The sequence below is a fragment of the Catharus ustulatus genome, chromosome 2 (genome assembly GCF_009819885.2).
Source record: "Catharus ustulatus isolate bCatUst1 chromosome 2, bCatUst1.pri.v2, whole genome shotgun sequence".
Classification (NCBI taxonomy): Eukaryota; Metazoa; Chordata; class Aves; order Passeriformes; family Turdidae; genus Catharus; species Catharus ustulatus.
In genome coordinates this window covers 119,667,668-119,687,905 of record NC_046222.1, presented here as the reverse complement: position 1 = coordinate 119,687,905, position 20,238 = coordinate 119,667,668, and the positions used below count along the sequence as shown (strand labels likewise).

The 20,238-nt window shown below is 47.3% G+C and overlaps 1 protein-coding gene across 6 annotated transcripts in view; it reads left to right on the top strand.

Annotated features, from left to right (window-relative positions):
* Nucleotides 1-20,238, top strand: part of PDE9A (phosphodiesterase 9A) — a 51,358-nt gene that overhangs the window by 16,659 nt on the left and 14,461 nt on the right. Inside the window, exons 3-9 of one of the 6 annotated variants that reach the window (XM_033052520.2) lie at nucleotides 543-620; nucleotides 1,503-1,546; nucleotides 7,786-7,840; nucleotides 8,662-8,732; nucleotides 13,031-13,115; nucleotides 17,240-17,321; nucleotides 19,479-19,553. In XM_033052520.2, coding sequence (XP_032908411.1) covers nucleotides 543-620; nucleotides 1,503-1,546; nucleotides 7,786-7,840; nucleotides 8,662-8,732; nucleotides 13,031-13,115; nucleotides 17,240-17,321; nucleotides 19,479-19,553 — 490 coding nt within the window. Of the gene's footprint in view, nucleotides 1-542; nucleotides 621-1,502; nucleotides 1,547-5,652; nucleotides 6,113-6,175; nucleotides 6,336-7,422; nucleotides 7,621-7,785; nucleotides 7,841-8,661; nucleotides 8,733-13,030; nucleotides 13,116-17,239; nucleotides 17,322-19,478; nucleotides 19,554-20,238 lie in introns of those variants that run through there. The other 5 variants (XM_033052522.2, XM_033052525.1, XM_033052523.2 and 2 more) reach the window with 5 other exon arrangements.

The window sequence follows — 20,238 nt, the reverse complement described above, 5'->3', positions numbered from 1 at the left end:
GGAAAATTGCATTTCAACCAGGATCCTGGAGCCAAAGTAAAGCTCCAAGATTTACATCTGAGCCTATGAGATCACCTTTAGCACAGTAGTTAAAAATGAAAAAGATCCCATATTCAGCAAGATACTTGTTTTGTTTGTTTTGGTAAATGAGTAACCAAATAATTTCAATACATTCATAGCACCAAAAGTCATTTGTGTGGTATGAGTCAATATGTACCTGGTGAGTCAATGTATCACAAAATACAGCTTTTTAACAGAAATTATTATTCAATGAGTCAAGAGAATAAATGAATTAACAGGGAGCAAGGTCTGCTCTGAGATCAAAAGTGATCACACTTCACATTTTACATGGGTGAAGCATCAAGCCTACCCTGCCCTGGGCTTTAACTCCTTTTGCTCTGAGGTGACAGAGGTGCCAGGCTAGGAGTGAGGAGAAAAGATGCTTTTGCAGGAGAGAAGGTGGCTCTGCACCACATGCAGCAGCACAGAATCCCAGCCAGCATTTCTAGGTCAAATAATCCTCCTTGGAACTTGCTTTTCAGGAACACAACCATCTCCCTTTTGACAGCAGACAACTGCATGGTGTCCATCGACCCCACGATGCCTGCAAACACAGAGAGGTGAGTCCTGCTGCCACCTGCTCCTCCAGAGCAGGCTCAGGTCCAGGGGAAGGGAGTGCTGCCTGCAGAAGCTTTTTCTGTGCAGTGGGAGGTGAGGATGGGATGGCACTAAGAAATGCTGGCCTGTAACACCAGTGCTGGTTTGGAAGATGTTTACTTGTTAAAGCAGGAGTAATTGTCTGAGGGGGAAAAAAATACTGCTTTTAGGTGTTTAATGTAGAACATCTGTTCTACATTCCCATCCCTCCCTGTTTGGTGTCAAAGCTCTGAGCTCTGCTGTTCCCCCACTCCTGATTGCTCTGCTAGGGCACAAGCAGCAGATTACTTGAAAAGCAAACACAAAGCTTTGATGAGTTCAGGTCTCCTCATTGCTGGCTTTGGCCCGTATTTCATTGTGATTTATCATATTTCATTGTGATTTATCATATTTCATTGTGATTTATCATATTTCATTGTTGTTATTGATACCATGTGGTGGAGCCCCAGCAGCTGGGAGGGAGCTCCTGCACAGGACAGGGCACAAACACAGAGCAGAAAGAGGCTGTGGCTATCCCATCCCTAGAAATGTTAAAGACCAGGTTGGGTGAGCTCTGAGCAGCCTGGGATGGTGGAAGGTGTCCCTGCCCATGGCAGGGGGTTGGAACTGGGTGATTTCCAAAGTCCTTTCCAAGCCAAACCACTCTAAGGTTCTAGGGTTCTGTTTCTATTAAATCACAGGTTATATGTTCAGAAAAAGTGTCCATTGCTTATTCAAACTCACAGGTTTTTTAAGAGAGCTTAGAATATATTCAGATATTTTTTCCTGTTTCTCAGGGAGTATGGATGTGAACCACAATCTGCATTTTGAGTGTTGCTTACATCAACCCTCTGTGACTCTTCCAGGTCTCCATACAAAGTGATACCAGTTGTGACTGAGCAGCTCTCAGGTAAATTGACCCTTTTGAACTGGATCTAATAGAGCTGAATTAAGTAAAGCTGGATTTGCAAACATTTGCATGTGGAAGTTATGATGCAAAAACCCAAAGATGTCAGTGTCATGGTGGCAACTGCAGCAGAATAAGAAGTGTTTGATCACAGTGTTCTGCAGGACAGCTTAAAAAATGTGCCCAAATTTCAATGAATTTGAGGATCAGGTAAATGGCTGAGTCCAGGGAACGTTTCCAGTGCCTTGCTCTGGTCTGGCTCAGCACTCCTGATGCCCTGGGGAAAGTCCTGCCTGGAGCAGTGGAGGTTTTCAGGCAAGACAAATGACAGCCTGTCCTGCAGTGTTTGGTTAAACCTGCCCATTCCTCAGCAAAGCTCTGCTGGAAAGCTGAGCACAACATTTGAGCCTCGTGTTATTTCCAAATGGCTGAGGAGAGAACATAATTTCTGTTGTGGGCATGGTAGCTCTAAGTGTGATAAATATTTAAATTCACCTGACAAGATTAAAGATTCTTTCTGGGTGAAGGAACACATCTGGAGCACATTCCCTGGCCACAGGCAGGGCTGAAGTGCCTCCCACTTCTCCTTGGCAGGATCACCCTCAGGCCAGCAGCTCTCAGACACTGGAGCAGGACATTGGCTTGGGGCAGTTCCTGAGAGCATCTGGATCCTGGTTTCTCTCATCTGTGCAGCTGCAGCTTCTCCTGCCACTCACATCAGGGCAGCCTGGACACGCTGGGAGGGGCTGGCAGGGGCTGCAGCAGGAGAGGAGATCAGCTGAGGACACTCCTTGGAGCAGCCAAAGGGGAGGATAGCAGAGACCAAGGGCAGGAGGTTGTGATTGTCCTGGAAGCACAGAGAGTAGAACAGGAGTGAGACAGAAAGCCTGGGGCTGGACACAGCAGTGTGCAGGAGCAGGTGAGTGTGTTGGGATAGGAGAGATGATGTTTTGGTGGTCCCACCTCATCTTCTGGCTTAGGGATGAAAACAGAGTGTCTGACAGAACTTCTCCTAGAAGGGGAGGCACAGGGAACTGAGGCTCTGAGACATCTGCATTGGCAGAGACATCTGGAAAGGAGGATGTGGGGAAGACACAGAGGCAACAGCAGGGAGATTGTGCATGCAGGGAGCAAAGGTGAGGAGAGGGCAAAGAAAACACAGAGGGTAGGGAGCAGGGAAGAACCTACCCACAGTAAGATTTGTAAGAAGCCATAAACAGGCTCCATGGCAGTGATTGCCAGGAGGAGATAGTCACAGCCAAGGCACACGTGACTGCAAAGGGGCAGAAGCTGTCTGCCAAACTATTTCCTTATTGTGACAAGCCCTGCTGCAGCAGCATCACTCTGCTGGCCTGGGAGGACACGGTTTGCATGATCTCATGAGGAAAGGTGGGGTGGAGCACGTGGCTCTGTGTCCCTGCTGGTGTGAGCAGCCAGTCTCCAACTGGCCCATGACGGAGAAATGAGGCCAGCACGGCTCCACCAGGGAATGCCACTGAGTTAGACCAGCTGGGAAGCTCACTGAGGGGCTTTCTAGAAAATATCCTCCTTTTTGAATGTAGTTTTTTATTCCCCTAACATGAAGCTAACAGTATATTTTTATAGGACCATGGATGACTTTTCACACTCTCCCAAGGCCCTCATTTCTCATCCCCAGCTGACAGCACATGGCTCTGCTTTGTGCAGAGCACAGCTCACTGTGTCAGCAAGATCTCTCTTCACTCCCTCCATTTCATAAAACAAGGATTTCCAATGATCTGAGCTGAAAAGGACAAGAAAAATTCTGGCCATAGACTGTCAAAACATAAGACACAGTCTGCTATGGAAAGAGGAAGAAAGTTGAGCTGAGTGTGATGGAACTAATGTTCCTTGGTATCTTTTCTTCTTTCACATGGCTTGTCATTAATCTTAAGCATTCCTGACATTTTGCTGACAGTAGGAAGAATAAACAGAGTGGGAAATTGCTCCTCTTCATTAAAAGAAAAAAAAAAACCACAGCTCTGTTCTATTCTTCACTTCTCAGACAACTCTGTCTGCATGATTCTGCTTCCCAAAGCAACTCATCCAAAAAGGGGGTCACCCCAATTTTCACAGAGGTGGGAGGTAATGCACCTCTTTTCAGCAGTCTCCCAGGCAGCTGCAGAAGAATGGCACAGGGAACAGAGGCTGGAAAAGGTGGGACTGGAAATATAATCCTTCAGGAGGGAAAATATGAGGAGTGGCTTCTATCCAGCAGAGGAGATATCCACCAGCGTCCTGCTAAGAAACTGTTCTTCATTTCCTGGCCACAGTCATGGGAAAGGGTTGGAAATAAAAAATTATTATTCCAGAGAGTGTCGGATGCAGCAGCAATCCATGTGTCAGCTGTCTGCAGTGCTAGGATTAGGGTTGGGGTGAAGGCAAGAGTTAGGGTTAGGGTCAGGGTGAGGATTAGGGGATGGCTGAGCTGGCTGGCTCTGAAGCTGCTGGATCACTCCCTGTCCCTCCTGTGGCCCTGGCTCCAAGCAGAGCACCAAAACCCCTGCAGCAAAGCCTTTTCTCCGTGGTATTTAAATTTCCAAGCCCATTGAGTGGGCATGCTGCTCTGTGTGCTCCTGGTGGAACTGGCTCAAAACTCACAAATTGATGGCTGTGCTGTTGCTCTAATTAGTAAGCTTCAGGCACTTATAGATTTGATGGAGGTGACAATTAATTGAACAAACCCTATTAGCAGCACCCTCTTGGGGGATAAAATTGAAGTCTGTTGCATTTCTGGTAGTGCAAAGAAAGGAGCTGTTGTGAAGGTCAAGAGCCTGCCCCACTGTGGTGCTGAAAGAACAGGAAAACACTCACAGGGACTTTCCTACTGCTCCAAAGGTAGGGCAGCACAGCCCAGCAGTGGCTGCACTAGAGAGCTGCAGGGATGCTTTTTCCCCCTGGAGGATTCAATATTCTATATCTTGTGCAGTTTGGTATTGCTAAAACAACATGAGCTTGTCACTGTGTCTAAATCTTCTTATTCTGGCATGTCTCTCTTCTCCTTTTGGAGTCTTGTTCATGCTCTCAGCTCAGGCAAGGCTGAGGAGGCAGAGACTGGGAGAGAAAAATCCTCCTCCCACGTGCTGCTCCTCAGTGCATCTCACATGGGTGAGTGCGCTGGGATGTGGCCAACTCGGGATTGCTCACCTGATAGGGAATTTGCATGCCACAGCCCAAATTAACCTGAGCTGTGAATTTCATGAATCTGGGGCTCAATATGACAGATTCATGGATGTGGGCTTGGGCTTGAAATTCATCCCTTCCTGAGGCTTTTGTCCACTGCTTGTGGGGTTTTTTTTAATTACTCTGACTGCCCTGATCCAAGCAAACCACAGAAAGTGAAATGCAGACAGAAGCCCGAGCCAGAAGCATTTGAGAGAAACAGGGCAGGAATTCAGCAGCCTGATGCTGGCAAGGAAAGGGAGATGCCCATGCCCTCCCAGCCAAACCACCCCCCAAACCCCCAGGCTGCCTGCCCACAGCCTGCTGAGGCTGGCAAAGGGACAGTGGGAGGATGGAGGTGGCTCCCTGGCTGTGATCCCAGAGGGTGAGAGGGTGGAGGGAGAGGCAGTGCTGAGCAGAGGGTGCCTGCCCGTGGGTAATAATCCACCTGTGCCAGTGCAGGGTCACCTGAGCTGCTCCTGTGCACCTGGTGCCAGCCTGGCAGGGAAGGGGAGCTCTCCCTGCCAGCCTCCAGCCCAGCCACAGCGGGACTCACAGGAAAAAACTGCTGCTGCCATATTCCCCAGCACCTGCTTCCTTCCCAGAAGCTGCTGGAGACAAGGCAGAGCTGCTCCTTTCTGCAGGCTGAGCTTGGCAGAGGCCACAGGGCAAAGAGCAGCAGTCCCTGTGCCCGCAGGGAGCTGGGCAGGGAGCCTGGGGAAGCCTGGGCTGGCTGTCCCTGCACAGCATTAACCATTGCAGCATCTCCTGGAGGGATGGGGAGCTCTAATTGTCACTTGTCAGCTGGAAAACACCCCAGCAAAAAGCTGACTTGCTGAGCACCTGTGAGTGCTGCACATCTGCAGTGCTGGTGGGAGGTGAGGGGAGAAGAAAAATGGTTTTTTTTGGGATGCTGCAACAGTGGCCAGAGCTGCTGCCAGTGCTGCTTGCAGTAGGATTTCCTTTTCAGAGAGGGAATCACAGCAAAACAAATGCAGCAATCTGAGGTAAAAGGTGTCTGTGTGCACCTGGGGCTTCAGCCCTGCCCAGAGGTTTAAAAAAACAGAGGGGTAATGAAGGGAGCAAAATCAAACTTAACCCTCCTGTTCTACAAGGGAGGGGACAAGCAAGACTAAATAACGTCAGAGCAATGTCTCATTTTCTTCAGAATCAGGGGTTACCAGAGGTCTCCTGCTGGGAAAGGAACAGGGCAGAGAAATGGATCTTTGTCTCTTTAAGATGAGGCGAGCTGCCACTCTTAGTCATATATCTTTACTGCACCCTAGGGTTATAAAAACATACATCTTCATTTTGAAAGTCTTTTATTACATCCATAAACATCAGATTGCAGCTGACTGTTCCCTGGATGAGAATTTCCAAGTACTCCAAGTGAGTTTTGACAGGGGGAGGGAGTGAAAGTAAGATTGTTGGGTTGTTTTTTTTTTTTTTTTTTTTTAACTGGAACAGTGTTTATAGGGAACTTGTCAGTCTCTGGCACGCTCCAGCCACTGTCAGAGGGCTGAGCAGCACTGAAGGGAGAGGACACAGCTTTCTCTGCTTTCTCTGTTTATTTTCCCTGTTGGATTTGGTGCCATCCCAGGTGCTGTCCCCGGTAAGTTTTCCTCCTTTCTTAAATAGGACGCAGCGTTTGCTTTGTTTCAGCGCTTGGGTTTTGTGAGAAAAATGGAAAATGGGTCTCTGTGAGAAGAACCAATCTCTGTTTTCTCTGCTAGCTGCTCTGCTGGGAGCTGGGGGGGGGATTAAAAAAGGAAAAGAAAACAAAAAAGAGGGAATTAGATCTGAGAGTTTCAGAGCACAGAATGCCAGCTCCAGTTTTAAGACACAGGGGGTGACAGGCAAATTGTTTTAACCAGCAATGTGAATGCTCTTGACAAATATTGCTGAGGTCTCTAATTGCAAATCCTTTCAACAGGTACAAGAGCTATTATTTAGAAATAAATGGTAAATGCTGGGCTGTGTTTCTATCTGCTGTGTTTTGCCTGGGTGACTGCACTTGGGAGGTGTTGTGTTCCCTCAGGAAGGACAGAAGTTTGCAGAAATGCCATGGGGGTGTTTCAGTGTGGGGTGTAAAGAGGGGTTCTGTACTCTGCAGTGTCTATGAGTGCTCTCAGTGTTTCCTTTCCCTGAGCATACCCCCAGTGCAGGAATCACTGCAGCACTTTGGGGCAGTTTGCATCAGCTGGAACAGAGGGAACAAACCCAAACAGCATCTCAGGGCTCAGCAAAGGGGGTTTGTGCTTTCCCACTAAAAAATGGAAAAACATTGTTATCATGCTTCTCCCTTCTTAAAGTGTGCTGTCCCTTGAAATCCAGGGTCCTGTTTGCTGTTCCCTCTGTTGGTGACTGCAATCCTGTGGTTAAAGAGGCTGGGGTTTCATCAGGCTGACTTTCCACGAGGGCTCCCAGTGCTGCAGGAACTCAGGGAACAATGGGATCTTGACAGGAGCCCTGTGGCAGCTCGGTCCAGGCTGGGTTCTCAAGGGAAAAGGGGCTGGGAAAGTTGTGCCCTGCTGTGTCCATCCCACAGAGCAGGAAGGGCAGACCTCGTTCTGCAGGGACAGCACTTTGTCATCTCCAGTTTGCCTGGGGTTTGTGCGAGGCAGAACAACCCTGAGGGTTTGCACCACAAGAATTGGTGTCCAGGATGAAGCTGGGAGGGAAGCTGGGATTTATTTGGTGTTCAGGAGCTGTGTGTTGGTCGTGAGTGCTCTGTCAGCGTGTGCTGCTGGTGCAGAGACACTGACTGAGAGCAGGAGCTTCCAGCAGCCAAGGGATTTCTCACAGTTTCCCACTGTGAAAGGGTCTCCTCTCCAGAAAGTGCCACTTCTGAGAGACCCAAAAATTAAACTTCTGAGAGCCCTGACTGTAATCTGCAGGTGAGACAAGGAGTCATTCCCAAACCCTGTCACTCTTTCCCAAGGACCAAAACAATTTTTTGGCTCACCCTCAAAACCTGGGGATACCTCTGCAGAAAAGCTGAGGCTTCTTTCCTTTCTATTTTTTCTATCATGTCTCCCTTCTATTTTTTTTTTTTTTTTCAGAAAAAGAAGAATTGTTCCAGAATTTATTGGGACAGATTGCCGAGCAGTTCTCGAGGTAAGAAACTGAACATCATTATTAATTTAAAATGTGATTTCTTTCACCAGCCTGAAGTGAAATTTTTCACAGGAGGCAGAGGGGCATTTAAGACATCTTTCAAATCCCACTCTGCCTGCCAAATTTAGGTCTGGGACACGTTATTTCCTGCTGACAGCAGTACAGTAGCTTAAACCAAAAGCAATTTTGGTGATTATCTTTGATCTAAAAGGGAGATCAAGTAGTGAATGTTCCTTCTCTCTTAGGAAGCAGAAGAACTGCTTCTTCATTGAGCAGACAAATCATCAGATTTGTCTCATTTTCCCCTTTATCACCCAAAAATGTCTCTCCTTCGAGAGGATTTCTCAACATCTGTGTAGCTGCTTATTTAATCCCAGCTGGTTTCAATAAGACAGATCCCACCACAGCCCAGCAAATCACCAGCATAACTCAGCAGGGGGGAGGAGGTTTCAGAGTGTGCAGACACCAAGACGCTGCTCTTGGACAATTATGAATTATCAATTTAACAATTATCAATTTAGCTTTGCTTCCCTGGGGGGGTACAGCAGCAAGTCACTGCTGAGAGAGGGGGAGATGAGGTGTTGTAGAGTCAGAGTACATTCCCAGGCCCATAAAAAAAAAATTATTACTTGTTAATATTTCTGAAAATCAAACCTGCTCCAGTGTTAGCATTTCCATGGAAAATTTGCTTTTCCTTATGACAAACATGGCTGGGCAGATCAATCATAGAGACACAAATATGGCCATTTCTAGCAGAAGTTCTTAGCACCTAGGCAGAGCATTAAATGTATAACATTAATACATGAGGGTTTTCTTTTCAGGGTTTTTAAAATCAACGAGCTAAAAACGGAAGTAGCTAATCACTTGGCAATGCTGGAGAAAAAGGTTGAATGTGAGTGTCCCTTTATTCCTACCCCAGGGGGAACTGGTGCCTTGCACCCTCTGACCTGTCCTGCTTCCACTTTCTCTAACCCTTTGTCATTTGGCCCCAGGTGAGGCTGGGGGTGGTGGGAGCTGTGGTGGCACTGCTGTGGGGAGCAGGGTGTGCTGCCAGCACCCAGAGCTGCTCCTGTCCTCCCTCTGAGGGGTGCTGAGCCCTGCACTGAGCTGAGCCCTGTCCTGCTGCTCCCAATTCCTGTGGCAGAGTCTCCAGCACCCAGCTCTCCATCTCCTCCTGCCATGGCCCAGGTGTCTGTCACTCCCTGCACCAGCAGTGACCCCCAATCCCTCTGCACCCCCTGATGTTCTAACACTGGGGAGCCTGATCCCAGCCCCACTGGGGAGCCTGATCCCAGCCCCACTGGGGCATTTGGGCTCTAATTCCAGGGGTACCACCCTCCTGCTGCTGTCACTCCAATCCTTGCACCCTGGCACCACCACAGTGCAACAGCCAAATTAAACTCACCCGGTCAGTGAGCTCCTTTTCTGGGTTTTTTGGGTAGTTTTGTGTCCCCCTGTGCAGCTTCTGAGTTGTTTCAGGGCATTATGCAGAACACAGGTCCCAGAGAGGCAGGGAAAGGTGTGAATAAGGTGCTGCCATGCAGCTGTGACTCCAAAAGCCACATCCTCGAGGATGTTAAAGTCAGGAGCAGGGAGAGCCTTTCCCACAAAGAACTTTCCCACTAGGGCTGGCTGGGAAAAAAGGAAAAAAAAAAAAAAAAAAAAGGAGTTTCTGGTTCATGGAAGAAGTTGTTTTCCTGTAACTTCCCCCAGCCAGAAGCTACCTTGACCCTGCAGCTGCTTGGGGAGACTGATCCCTTTGTCAGCAGGGAGAGGAAGAAGTGAAGTGTCTTTATTTGCAGAGCAGCTGCAGGGAAGCCTCTCCCTGTGGCCACCTCAGGCTCCTGGTGCTCAGGGATGTCCATGGAGGGGGCAACCTGCAGCTTGTCAAACCCCAGAAAGAAACCCAGGTATGAATTCCTGCTGTCTGTTTGGCTGCTGCTTCTCCCAAGGCTCAAAAAAAAAAAAGAAAAGAGAAAAAAAAGGAAAAAAAAAAACAAAAAACCCTCTCCCCCCCCCAAAAAAAAAAAAAAAAAAAAAGAGAGAAAATTAAAATGAGCTCAGTCACTCTGCATTTTCAGCGAAACTTCTGACCAGCTCCACTCCTCAGGGCTAAATGCCATGGATTAGAGCAAATGAGGTAAGCTGTGGGTCTTTGTATCCCCTTGGCAGCCCAAGAAGCAGCTATTCCAGCCAGCCAGGGGCTGCTTTTGGCCTCTGGTGAACCCCTGGGATCCCTGGCACACACTCTGCCTCTCAACACTGGCAGCTCACAGCACAGGAGGGAGATAAACAAGGCATTTATGCCATTCCTGGCAGGAGAAAATTGAGCACCTGCCCACTTGTAGTAGTTTAGATTTGGTAATTTGTATATAATTTTGTTGTTGGGTTTGTTTTCTGTGAGATAGAATCAGGAGCAAAAGCAAGGCAGGTTTTAAACTTAAAGGAAGTAAAGAAAGACTTTATTAAGAGCATAAAGAAATAATAAATTCGGAATGAAACTTTTAGACCACTTCCTCCTCCCCCCTCTCACACTTTCTTTTGTTTTTTAACAACAACATACAGAAACACTTTAGTTAGTTGTTAATTTTTTTTTTGTTTACTTTAGGGAGGGGAGGAGTTTTTTGTTTGGTTATAGGGATTTTTTTAACAAGGAAAAAAACCAGTTTTTCAATGCACAGCCAGCACACCACTCCAGCACTTTATTGCTGGTTTAGGGAGGGCAGCCTGCCCAGAGAATGCAGAATTCCTGCTCCCCAGGGAGGGCTCTCTCCCTGCCTGATCCCACTGCTGGGGCATCCATCTGATGGAGCAATGTGTGGGCAGGAGCTGGCTGGGCTGCCTGTCTGCACTGCACCCATCTGCTGGAAATTGGGTTTGCAACAGAGCCCAGGCTGCAGCATTCTGAAATCATTCCCTGGGCTGTCGTGTTTGAGAGGCAGAACCGTGGGAGAGAGGGAGTGTCCAACCTCCCTGCCTGAGCTGGGCTCCCAGGGGTTGCTCTGAGCCACATTTCACTGCTGGGCTCAGCCCAAGGATTTCTTCAGACAGCACAGGGTCTTTTCAGGAGGTGTTTCTCACTGCAGGATAATGTAATGGGCCCTTCATCAGTGCACATGACATGGCCATTCATCATTGGCGAGCCAAATGTGGAAAGAATTGTGCTTTTATGTTGCCTTTTCTCCTGCCTCCTTCAGAGATCCTTTTCCCACCCCTTTCACATGTGCTCTCCAGGATTTCTCCCCCAGAGGGGATGTTGTGTGTGGGGATAAGTGCTCATGACAGCACCTCACATGAAATGTTCTCAGCTTCCTTCCCAGCCCTGCCTGGAGACCTCACCAGAGATGAGTTTTCAGGGGAGCCAAATCTTTCAGCTGATTTTTAAATCCCAGCTAAAGCTTGTCACTTCCCCTTGGAAAATGAGTCCATGCAGAGCAAGCACTTTGTCCCACGCCTTGACTTACTCTGCACAGCAGCCCACACAAGAATAAGGAAAAATAACTGGCAAAAACAAAAACCCTTTGCAATTTTTAAGCACTTCACATCTACCTTAAGAAAATAATTATGTAAATTCTCTGCTCCCTCTGAGAGATTTGGGATAAAAACCAAAGAAATGCAGCAGGAAAAAATGCTCAGGGCTGGCACTTGGCACTAGAACTCCTCCCTGCAGCTGCCTGCCCCACTTCCCTGTCACTCTGATAACTCTGCTTGGCTCCCACTGCTCCAAATGGGCACTGGCCACCAATTAGACATCTTGGCAAATGGGCTACCCAGGAATTTCTCTGGGTGAATGCACCAGTGCAGCACAGGGCCTGCAGGTCAGCTGTGAGCATCAGCTGCTGAGAAAAGCACCCAGAAAAGTGCAGGCAGGTATCCAGAATGAAGATATCCAATAAGCAGGACAGCAGCTTATCTGCATCACCACACTGTGATCACCCAGAGAAATTGCCTGTAAGAATGATGCACAAAAAAATATAAATGTCTAAATGGGATTTTTAAGAGGAGGGCATCCCTGAAAGCAAACATAAACCAACCCCTTTCCCTTTCCTCTCCTAATACGTGGCATTCTGGGCTTAGTTCATACACATTTCTTTCCCTTTTCCCAGTTCCAGCTGCAATCTTTGTTGTTACTCTCACAAAGGAAAACAAACCTGAGATCTCTGCTTATCTCCAGAGCTGTGCCCTTCGAGGCAGGGTTTTATCACTTACATGCTGCTCTCCAGATAAGTGTGATCCAGACTGTGATTTCCTAAGAAAGTTGATGAATACTGATTTTCTGATTGTGCTTCTCTTGAGTTCCCCAGCCATGGCTCATCCGTGTAAACAACGAGTTCAGTAAACAAATGAGCTGTAAAATGATTGCATGTGAATGACATGGATGCAATAAATGGTTCTGTGTCCTTGATCGCTCTGACAGTTCAACCAGGGGGAAAGAAAAGGGAGAATTATTCTCACACTCTCCCTGCACTGGGCTCTCTCAGCTACAGGGAATGAAGTGCTCTGCTGCATAAAAAGGCAATCAAACTTTTTGCCTCGTGGCTCTCACAATTACATGCAGAAGGGAAATATAGGATTTTCTGTGCTGCATGCAGAAATAACCTTTGATTACAGAATTGATTGGCAAAAAGAAGTGACAGGATTTCAATAGTTTAAAAAAAAATAAATCTATCATTAGAGCCGAATTTTCAACATTTTGCTCTCCCTCCTGCATTCTCACTTTGGATTTTCTGTATCCAACAATGCCTCTCCGAGCTCCTTAATGCTCTGCATGAACTTCCGAATTAAACCCTTTTATCTTAATGGGAATTCTAATCCTGCTGGGACGTGTTTGCATAGCCATGCTTATCATCCCATCACGGGAGTGGGGCTTTTTTTCTGCTCAGGATTTCCTCTGATTTGTGCTCTACAGCAGAGAAGTGAAGGCAGCAGAGGGGCTGCCTGCTGCTGTGGCAAAGCTGAGATGTTATAACCATTGGGTGAATTAAAGCTCTGTTATCTGCACTGGCAGCAGACAATTCCTGGGTTTCCAAGATCCTTGGCAGCACCTGCAGGTGGGAGAGCTGAGGCAGCCTGTGAGAGCTGGCTGGATAACCCCACTGGCAGAGCTCTCTGAAATTTTGCACCACTGTGGAAGGAGATGCTGTGACTTTTTGCCACGGTAACAGCGCTGTTGTTTCCCTCTGTTGGCAGTGGAAGGCCTGAAAGTGGTGGAGATTGAGAAATGCAAGCGCGACATTAAAAAGATGAGGGAGGAAATGGCAGCAAGGAACAGCAGGTAAGTTCTGCTTGGGACAAAACCACAGCAGCAAGTGCCTGGTTTCAAACCCTAATGCAACATTTCCACAGAATTATCTCCTGGGCTTAGAAGTAAAAGAGCCAGGAAACCAATAACCATCAAGGACAGTGGCTTTAATTTACCGCTTGGAGATTTATAGCCATTCACCAGTTAAATTAGTTTGGGCCATGGGAGGAGAGAAGAAGGTCTTGGGAGTTATTTGTCACCATATAGAATGGGAAATCTTCATCCAGATTTACTGGGGGAGAGAGAGAATGGGAAAAGAACTTGTGCACAGTGCAGCCTTTGGTTGGGAACCAGTTAGCACTCGAATCAGCTCCAATATATTCTGGGAAATTACCAAATAAATATGTAGCAGCTCCTCTAATTATGATCTCATGCTATTATAAATCATCCGTTTCAAATGCAATGAGAAATTGGGAATTTACTTTCTAATGCAAGGGCTCATTGTGATGTTGAACCTCAGTTTTGCTGTAATTAAAACACCAGCAGAAAAAATTGCATTAGGTACGGTGCGTGGTCTCAGCTGGAAAATGCCTCCTGTGGCACTGAAGTGCCCCACTAGGGCAAACAAATCATCACTGTGAGATTGGGAATTCTTCTGGGAAGGTTGCTGGAGAGGAATATGCTGCTCAAAATGTGAAGGGGATTTTTCTCAGCAAATGTTGTCTTCAAAGTCTCAGGTCAAATTTTCTGACCTTTAATCAAGACTGTTTCCTACTGAGGGCAATGGGAGATGCGCTAAAAGGTTCAGGCTTTATAATCACTCGATTTTATAAATGTTGCCATGCAGATATGTCAGGAGGCACAATGATAATTCATTCCCATGAAGTCCAAGGCCAAATTCAGCTGTCACATTAGCATAAATGCAGAGTAACATTATTAACCTCAGATGTGTGCCTCAGATTTATCCCAGCAGGGCAGAATGCAGTTTGTGCCTCAGATTTATCCCAGCAGGCTGGAATGCAGTTTGTGCCTCAGATTTATCCCAGCAGGGCGGAATGCAGTTTGCCCTGTGACTTGCATCATTTCTTGTTGGGGTGTGTGGAGAAATCTCATTAGAAAAATCCAAGCCCAGGCTGGCAGCAAAAGCATGAGTGCTGATTTGTGCTGGGTGTGATGTACAAACGTGTGTGCCCATGTGTCTTTCCTTCAGCTGTGGTAGGAGCTGGCAGAGCTGAACGCTGATGCACAGGTGGACAAGGAATTAGGTCCAAAAAAAGAAATTACAGCAAATTCACGTTTGCTCACTCGCCACCACACCACATCAGGAAGTACAAGACTGTCCCAGCAGCCATGACTAACTGCCACCCCAGATCTGTCACCTTCCAATCTATATTTTGTGGTCTAAAAAACAACCTGTTCACAAGAAAAGCCGGAATGGGGGGTGCTCCATCTGCTCAGTGCAGCCAGCTCCAGCTGGGGTGTCACCTTCACTGAGAGCTCATGGTGAGATGTGACAGGCTCCAAAAGCCAGAGACCAGCAGGGGTGTGAGGCTGGAAAGCTGTGGTGAGGATGGGTGGGCTCAGCTGGGCACAGGCACCAGCCTGGCTCGCTCTGAGCTCACACTCAGGGCTGCTCTCGCTGCAGCAGGAGCAGGACTCGCTCTGCTCAGCATCACTCCAGTGCTGTGTCCATATGGCTCTGTCACAGCTCCTCTTGGTTACCCTGAGCTGCATCTCCCTCCTCCCAGCTGCTCAAAAGCTCCTCCTGCTTGCCCAGAATTCTGCCCATGAAGAATTCCCATATCTGCACCCTGTAGGTTCAGGACCCAAAGCAGGAGCTGGATGTGGGTACCAGACTGAGGAGAGGATGCTCCTTGGTGGCTCCCATCAGAGCTGCTGAGGAATGAGCTGTGGTTCCCTATTCCCAAGCCATCACAGCAGCCAGCTCAGCAGCCTGTGGTGACCCAGCCTTGGGATGCTTCACTCCAGGGTGGCTGAGCAAAGCCTCTCCCATTGGCATGAGATGTGTGCTGGAACAGAGGCATCCCAGAGAAGTGGGAATGTATTTGCTCTCATTTAGACCTGTCATCCCTTTGTGCAGTGGCATTTGCTAGATAATGCACTGTGGTTGCAATTAGGGATCCCATCTAAATTTAATTCATGTACATAAATATGTGTGAGTGCCTGTATTCCTTCAATAAGATCACAGTGTACACAGCTGTATGGATGTTTACCTATTCTTGTATTTGCTGTTACATTACCAAATGAGAGAATAAGGCTGAGCAGCCAGGTTTATAAAACCACAGTGAATTGAGCAAAGAACTCCATTTGCATCCTCCTCAGATTGCTTTTTTTTTTTTTTTTTTTGCTTGTCTGCTTTTTGCACTCACCATTGGCAGATGCTAATAGCATTATGGTGTCATTTAAAATCATGATCATTTGCAGATACAGTTTTGCATTTGTGAAGGTCTGATGCTCTGATGTGTTCCCCAGTGTGCTGGGATGAAGGCTTCAATATCCTACTACAGCTGGGAATTAGAAATAGCTGGCTGACCCTCAGCTCACCCTGGCAGTCAGCTCCAATTAGGGCAAGGAATGCCCCAATCTCACTATTTTTATCCTACTAATACCCCACACAGTGCAGTTCTGAGGAAGCAGCTTTAGAAACGATTAAGACAGCTTTTCATCAACTGAGAATCTTCTTAACCAGGGCAGGAAAAGGCAGCTGGTTGAAGTCAGCTGACCATCATGAGCTGTAAGATGACATAACTTTCACAGGGTTCAGACACTGCCACCAGAAATGACAGCAGGCATCAATGTTAGGAGGAGAAAAAAGACCTGGACTAATTCCCAACAGAGAAGAGAATCACTCAAAAGAGATACAATGCAAAATACAATAATCAAAAATGCACAAACCAAGCTAATGGAATGCTTTGCTTGGCTTCTTTTGGGAAGTTTCTTTTTGCTTCCTTTGGCAGGGGGCTTGAAAACTGAGAGAGGATAATCCAAATGTTAGGACTCCAGGGATAAACCCCTGGAAGTGCTCAAGGCCAGACTGGATGGGGCCCTGAGCAACCTGAGCTGGTGAGCAGCATCCCTGCCCACAGCAGGCTGGGTGGGGCTGGATGAATTTTAAGGTCCCTTCCAACCCAAACCATTCCATGACTATAAATGCAAAATGCAAGATCAGCCTCACATGAAGGTTAATAAAGTCCATGGTAGGAGATATCCAATAAGCAGGAGCTACCTGGGAAAAGCCCTGCAAGGCCATCGAGTCCAGCCTGTGACCAATCCCCACCTTGTCCCCAGCCCAGAGCACTGAGTGCCACATCCAGCCCTTGCTGGGACACCTCCAGGGATGGGGACTCCAAACCTCCCTGGGCAGCCCCTGCCAATGCTTGGCCACCCTTTCAGGGAAGGAATTCTCCCTGATGTCCAGCCTGTCCCTCCTATGGCACAGTTTGAGATTATTTGGGAGAAGATCCTGACCATCACCTGGGATTGCAGAGACTGATAAGGCTCCCCCTGGGCCTCTGCTCAGATGGAAAAGCATCAGTTTGGCTTTTCCACCTGCAGGGGAAAGAAGAGTAGAGGACTGGCAGTGTTAATAACCAGGCAAGTTAATTACTGCAATTGCTGGTAGTGGCTCCCTTTCTCCAGGATCAGGGAGCCAAGCAGAACTCTTTGCCAAGTCCCTCTGTGCTGCTGTCCCATGTGAAAGGAGCTCACAGCAGCAGAGTGGAAGTTCTTATGGGCTGCAGCAGGGCTCAGGGGGTGCCTTCAGCAGTAAATCAGCACAGGTGTGCCCATAGCCTGGTCCCTGGTGGGCCTGGAGAAGGAAGGATGCCATGGACCCCAAGCTGCTCACTGGGATTGACTTGCTTTGAGAAGTGGTTGGCTGTCCATGCCTGAACTCAGCTTCTCTCTTGGATGCAAACAGACCAAGAGAAGGCAACAGGGGTGTTGGAAAAGGGGAGAAAATCTTAAAGAGGATGATGCTTTCAAATCATTTGAACAACACCACATTGGAAAGGGAGAGGTTGAGGAGCGGGGTGGTTCTCTGAGGGGTGGCTACTGGGACACCAGAGCACTTCTGGTGCTTTTTGAGGCACTGTGCTTCTGTTCCCTCGATGTAAGAGATGAATATTTCATTCCAGGACGAACTGTCCCTGCAAGTACAGCTTTTTGGATGAAAGCAAGAAGCCAGCTCCCCGGAGGGATGTCCCATCCTACCCAAAGGTACCACACAATCCTTCCCCAATTCCCACTGCATGGCTTCCCCCTGACCAGCCCCTGCCTGACTCTTTAGCCATTAATTCCTAGTTGTTCTACATCCAAGGTTTCATCCAAAACTCCTACCAGCCAATGGAAAAAAATCATCAGTTGCCCACGGTGACTTAAAGTTTAATTCTCAGTAGTCTTTAATACTTGAAAGCTCATTAGTGTTTGAAATGTTAATGAACATTGTGCATTCATCAACATTTAACACTCTTTTGTCTAGTTATATTTGTTTATTCTCCATGCTCACAGCAACAATCAAAAACACCCTGTAATGCTGTGTTCTGATTGAAAGTGGTGCTGCTGCCTGTTTTCTCCTAATAGATTATTTTTTAATTTAAAATGTAATTTATGGGCATGCTTCACCTAGGGAAACAAAGAGAAAATGCGACATTGGATTCTCTCCAAAATGATTCATTGTCCCTGTGAAAATGAGTTAGTGTATTTGCTAGAGAAAACAGTAATGCTGGAAGAAAAATGTCTCCTGGGTAAATACAAGTACAAATCCACAGTGATGGATGGGGCTGAAACCATGAAGGATCTTTGGTCCCAGAACCAGCAGTCTTTGCCCACAAGAATTATTAAAAGCTGCCAGGTTATGCCTGCCCAGTGCTCAGCTCAAAAAACCAGCTCACACATTTGTAAATCCTGGTTTAACCATGGGCATCACCTTGCACCTGAGCATCTCCTGGGCACCAAAGCTGGCTCAGCCACCCAAATCCTCACACTCCTGGGTGATGCAGGTGCATGACATGGACGTGGCTCTGTGCACATTTGTCTCCAGAGCCCAGCACAGCAATAAATTCTGCTCGTTGTTCCGCTCTGCCTTGCAAAAGCGACCTCCACTGAAGCACTCGGGGACTTCTTTTAATTAACTTCTGCCCAGGAGGCTTGTGCTCCTGACACTAACACATGATTTCACAGAACACATCAGTTCTAAGCCAGTTTTTTTTTCCCTTGATAAGTATACATGTCAGATTAAACTTTGATGGACTGCTGCATTAGGATCTTGAATCAAGAATAAAGGCTGTGAAGAGTTGCACTGACCCACTGCAGAGCAAACTGGTAGCTTTTATTTCTGCATTATTCCTAGACCAAAACTCACTGGAGTCTGGGGTTTTGGAGATCTGCAAAATTTGTTATCAGTTGTCAGGTGCTGGATTTGTCCAATGCCAGTGAAGCTGAAGGAAGATGTCACTGCACCATCAAATCTGTACTGCTAATTTGCAGTTTTCTTGCAGAAAGTCACACTAAGTATGCATTGTGTATGCAAATGCAAAACTCCTTGCCTTCTGAAGAGGAAAAATTAATCTTCTCTGTTGTTCCTCCTTGGATTAAGTATCAAACAATTTGATGGTTCAGAAATTGTCATTCACCTGCTCAGGAGAGCAAACCCAAGCTAGAGACAGCCATGGTGAATGGGCCAATTGAAGCCACAAGGTTTTTGAGTCCCAAAACCACTGATGAATAGGATCCTGAAAAGATGAATCTGTACCATCCTGATACCCCCATGTCTTTTAACCCTGCACATTCCTTTTCTTTTCATTTTGTATACAACCATAACTGGTGAATGAGCTTGATTTTTTGTTTTAGGCTTCTGAGCGTAATGATAAAAAATCACTTGAATCTTGCAGGCTGACAACCAATTTGAAACTGTGGGCACTCTTGAAAAAACACTAGAAGTGAGAGCATAAATCATCTGAAAATAAACATATCATCCCCACCAGCTAATTTAGCAGTGTAAGCAGAGACTCCACACCACCCCTCCCTAGCTGGCAGCTTTGATGCTCTGCAGGCAGCAGAACCAGCGCAGCCAGGGATGGGTCTGTGCCCTGTGCCTTTGATTCCCTGTGCTGGATTTAGCCATGACCCTCTCCTTAGCACCTCCAGTCTCCCTTTTCTCCCAAGTTCTGCTCCACAAGGACCTGCCTCAATGAGCAGCTGCCAGCTGGTGAGGAGGATGAGGAGGGATGGGTGGACAGAGGGGGAGATCATCTGCTCTCTCCTTGGGAAATGTGGCCAAACCCCTCATGAATAGAAGCCTGGGAGCCCCAAGGACATGCCAGTAGCATTCCCATGGCAGGGACACCCCTGTTCACTCCTCTTTTCTGCCTGCAGTACATGCTGTCCCAGGAGACCATCGAGGCTCTGCGGAAACCAACCTTTGACGTGTGGCTGTGGGAGCCCAACGAGGTGAGGATGCCACCTTAGCTGGGCTGGCCCTTTCTGGGAGCCAGTATGGCCAGAAGAGCCCTCTGAGACAGTCTGCAGGGTTTTCCCCCTTTTCTTGCCCCTTACTGTCTCTTTTTTTTTTTTTTTTTAATTTCCAGTGCTTCTTCCTAGCAGATGCCAGGTAGATTATGCTGCTTGTCATACCCTGGCTCGTCTTTATTTTCTCTTTAATCTCTTCCTAGTAAAGTCCCTCAACTGGTGCACTGTCATTACTGCCACATGAATTCTCTCATACCACTTCATCTGAACCAATCAATCCCCAGTGAAGTGTGTGCTTAAGCACATCATCCATAACTCCACTCAAATCAATAAAGCAGCAGGCAGGGGTGCAGGCATTGATTCACACCCCTTGAAACTGAGGATTTTTTCTGCAGTTTGTTCTGAAGAGGTTGCAAGGCTGCATTCACAGCCAATTAGTATCTCCTCATTGCTTCATTTTCTTCCTTTCCTTACTGCTATTATTCATGGTTCATCATTTGTACTGCAGAAGGTTCTGGAAGGGTCTCTGTGTAAACCTGTAGGAGTGTGAAGGAGAGTGAGCAGTTAATAATATAATGTAAAAGCAGATTTAGCAAATACTAACAAATCTCACTTAAGAAAAACATCCATCTCCAGCCCCTTTTCTCTGTCAGGTCTTTGCAGCAAG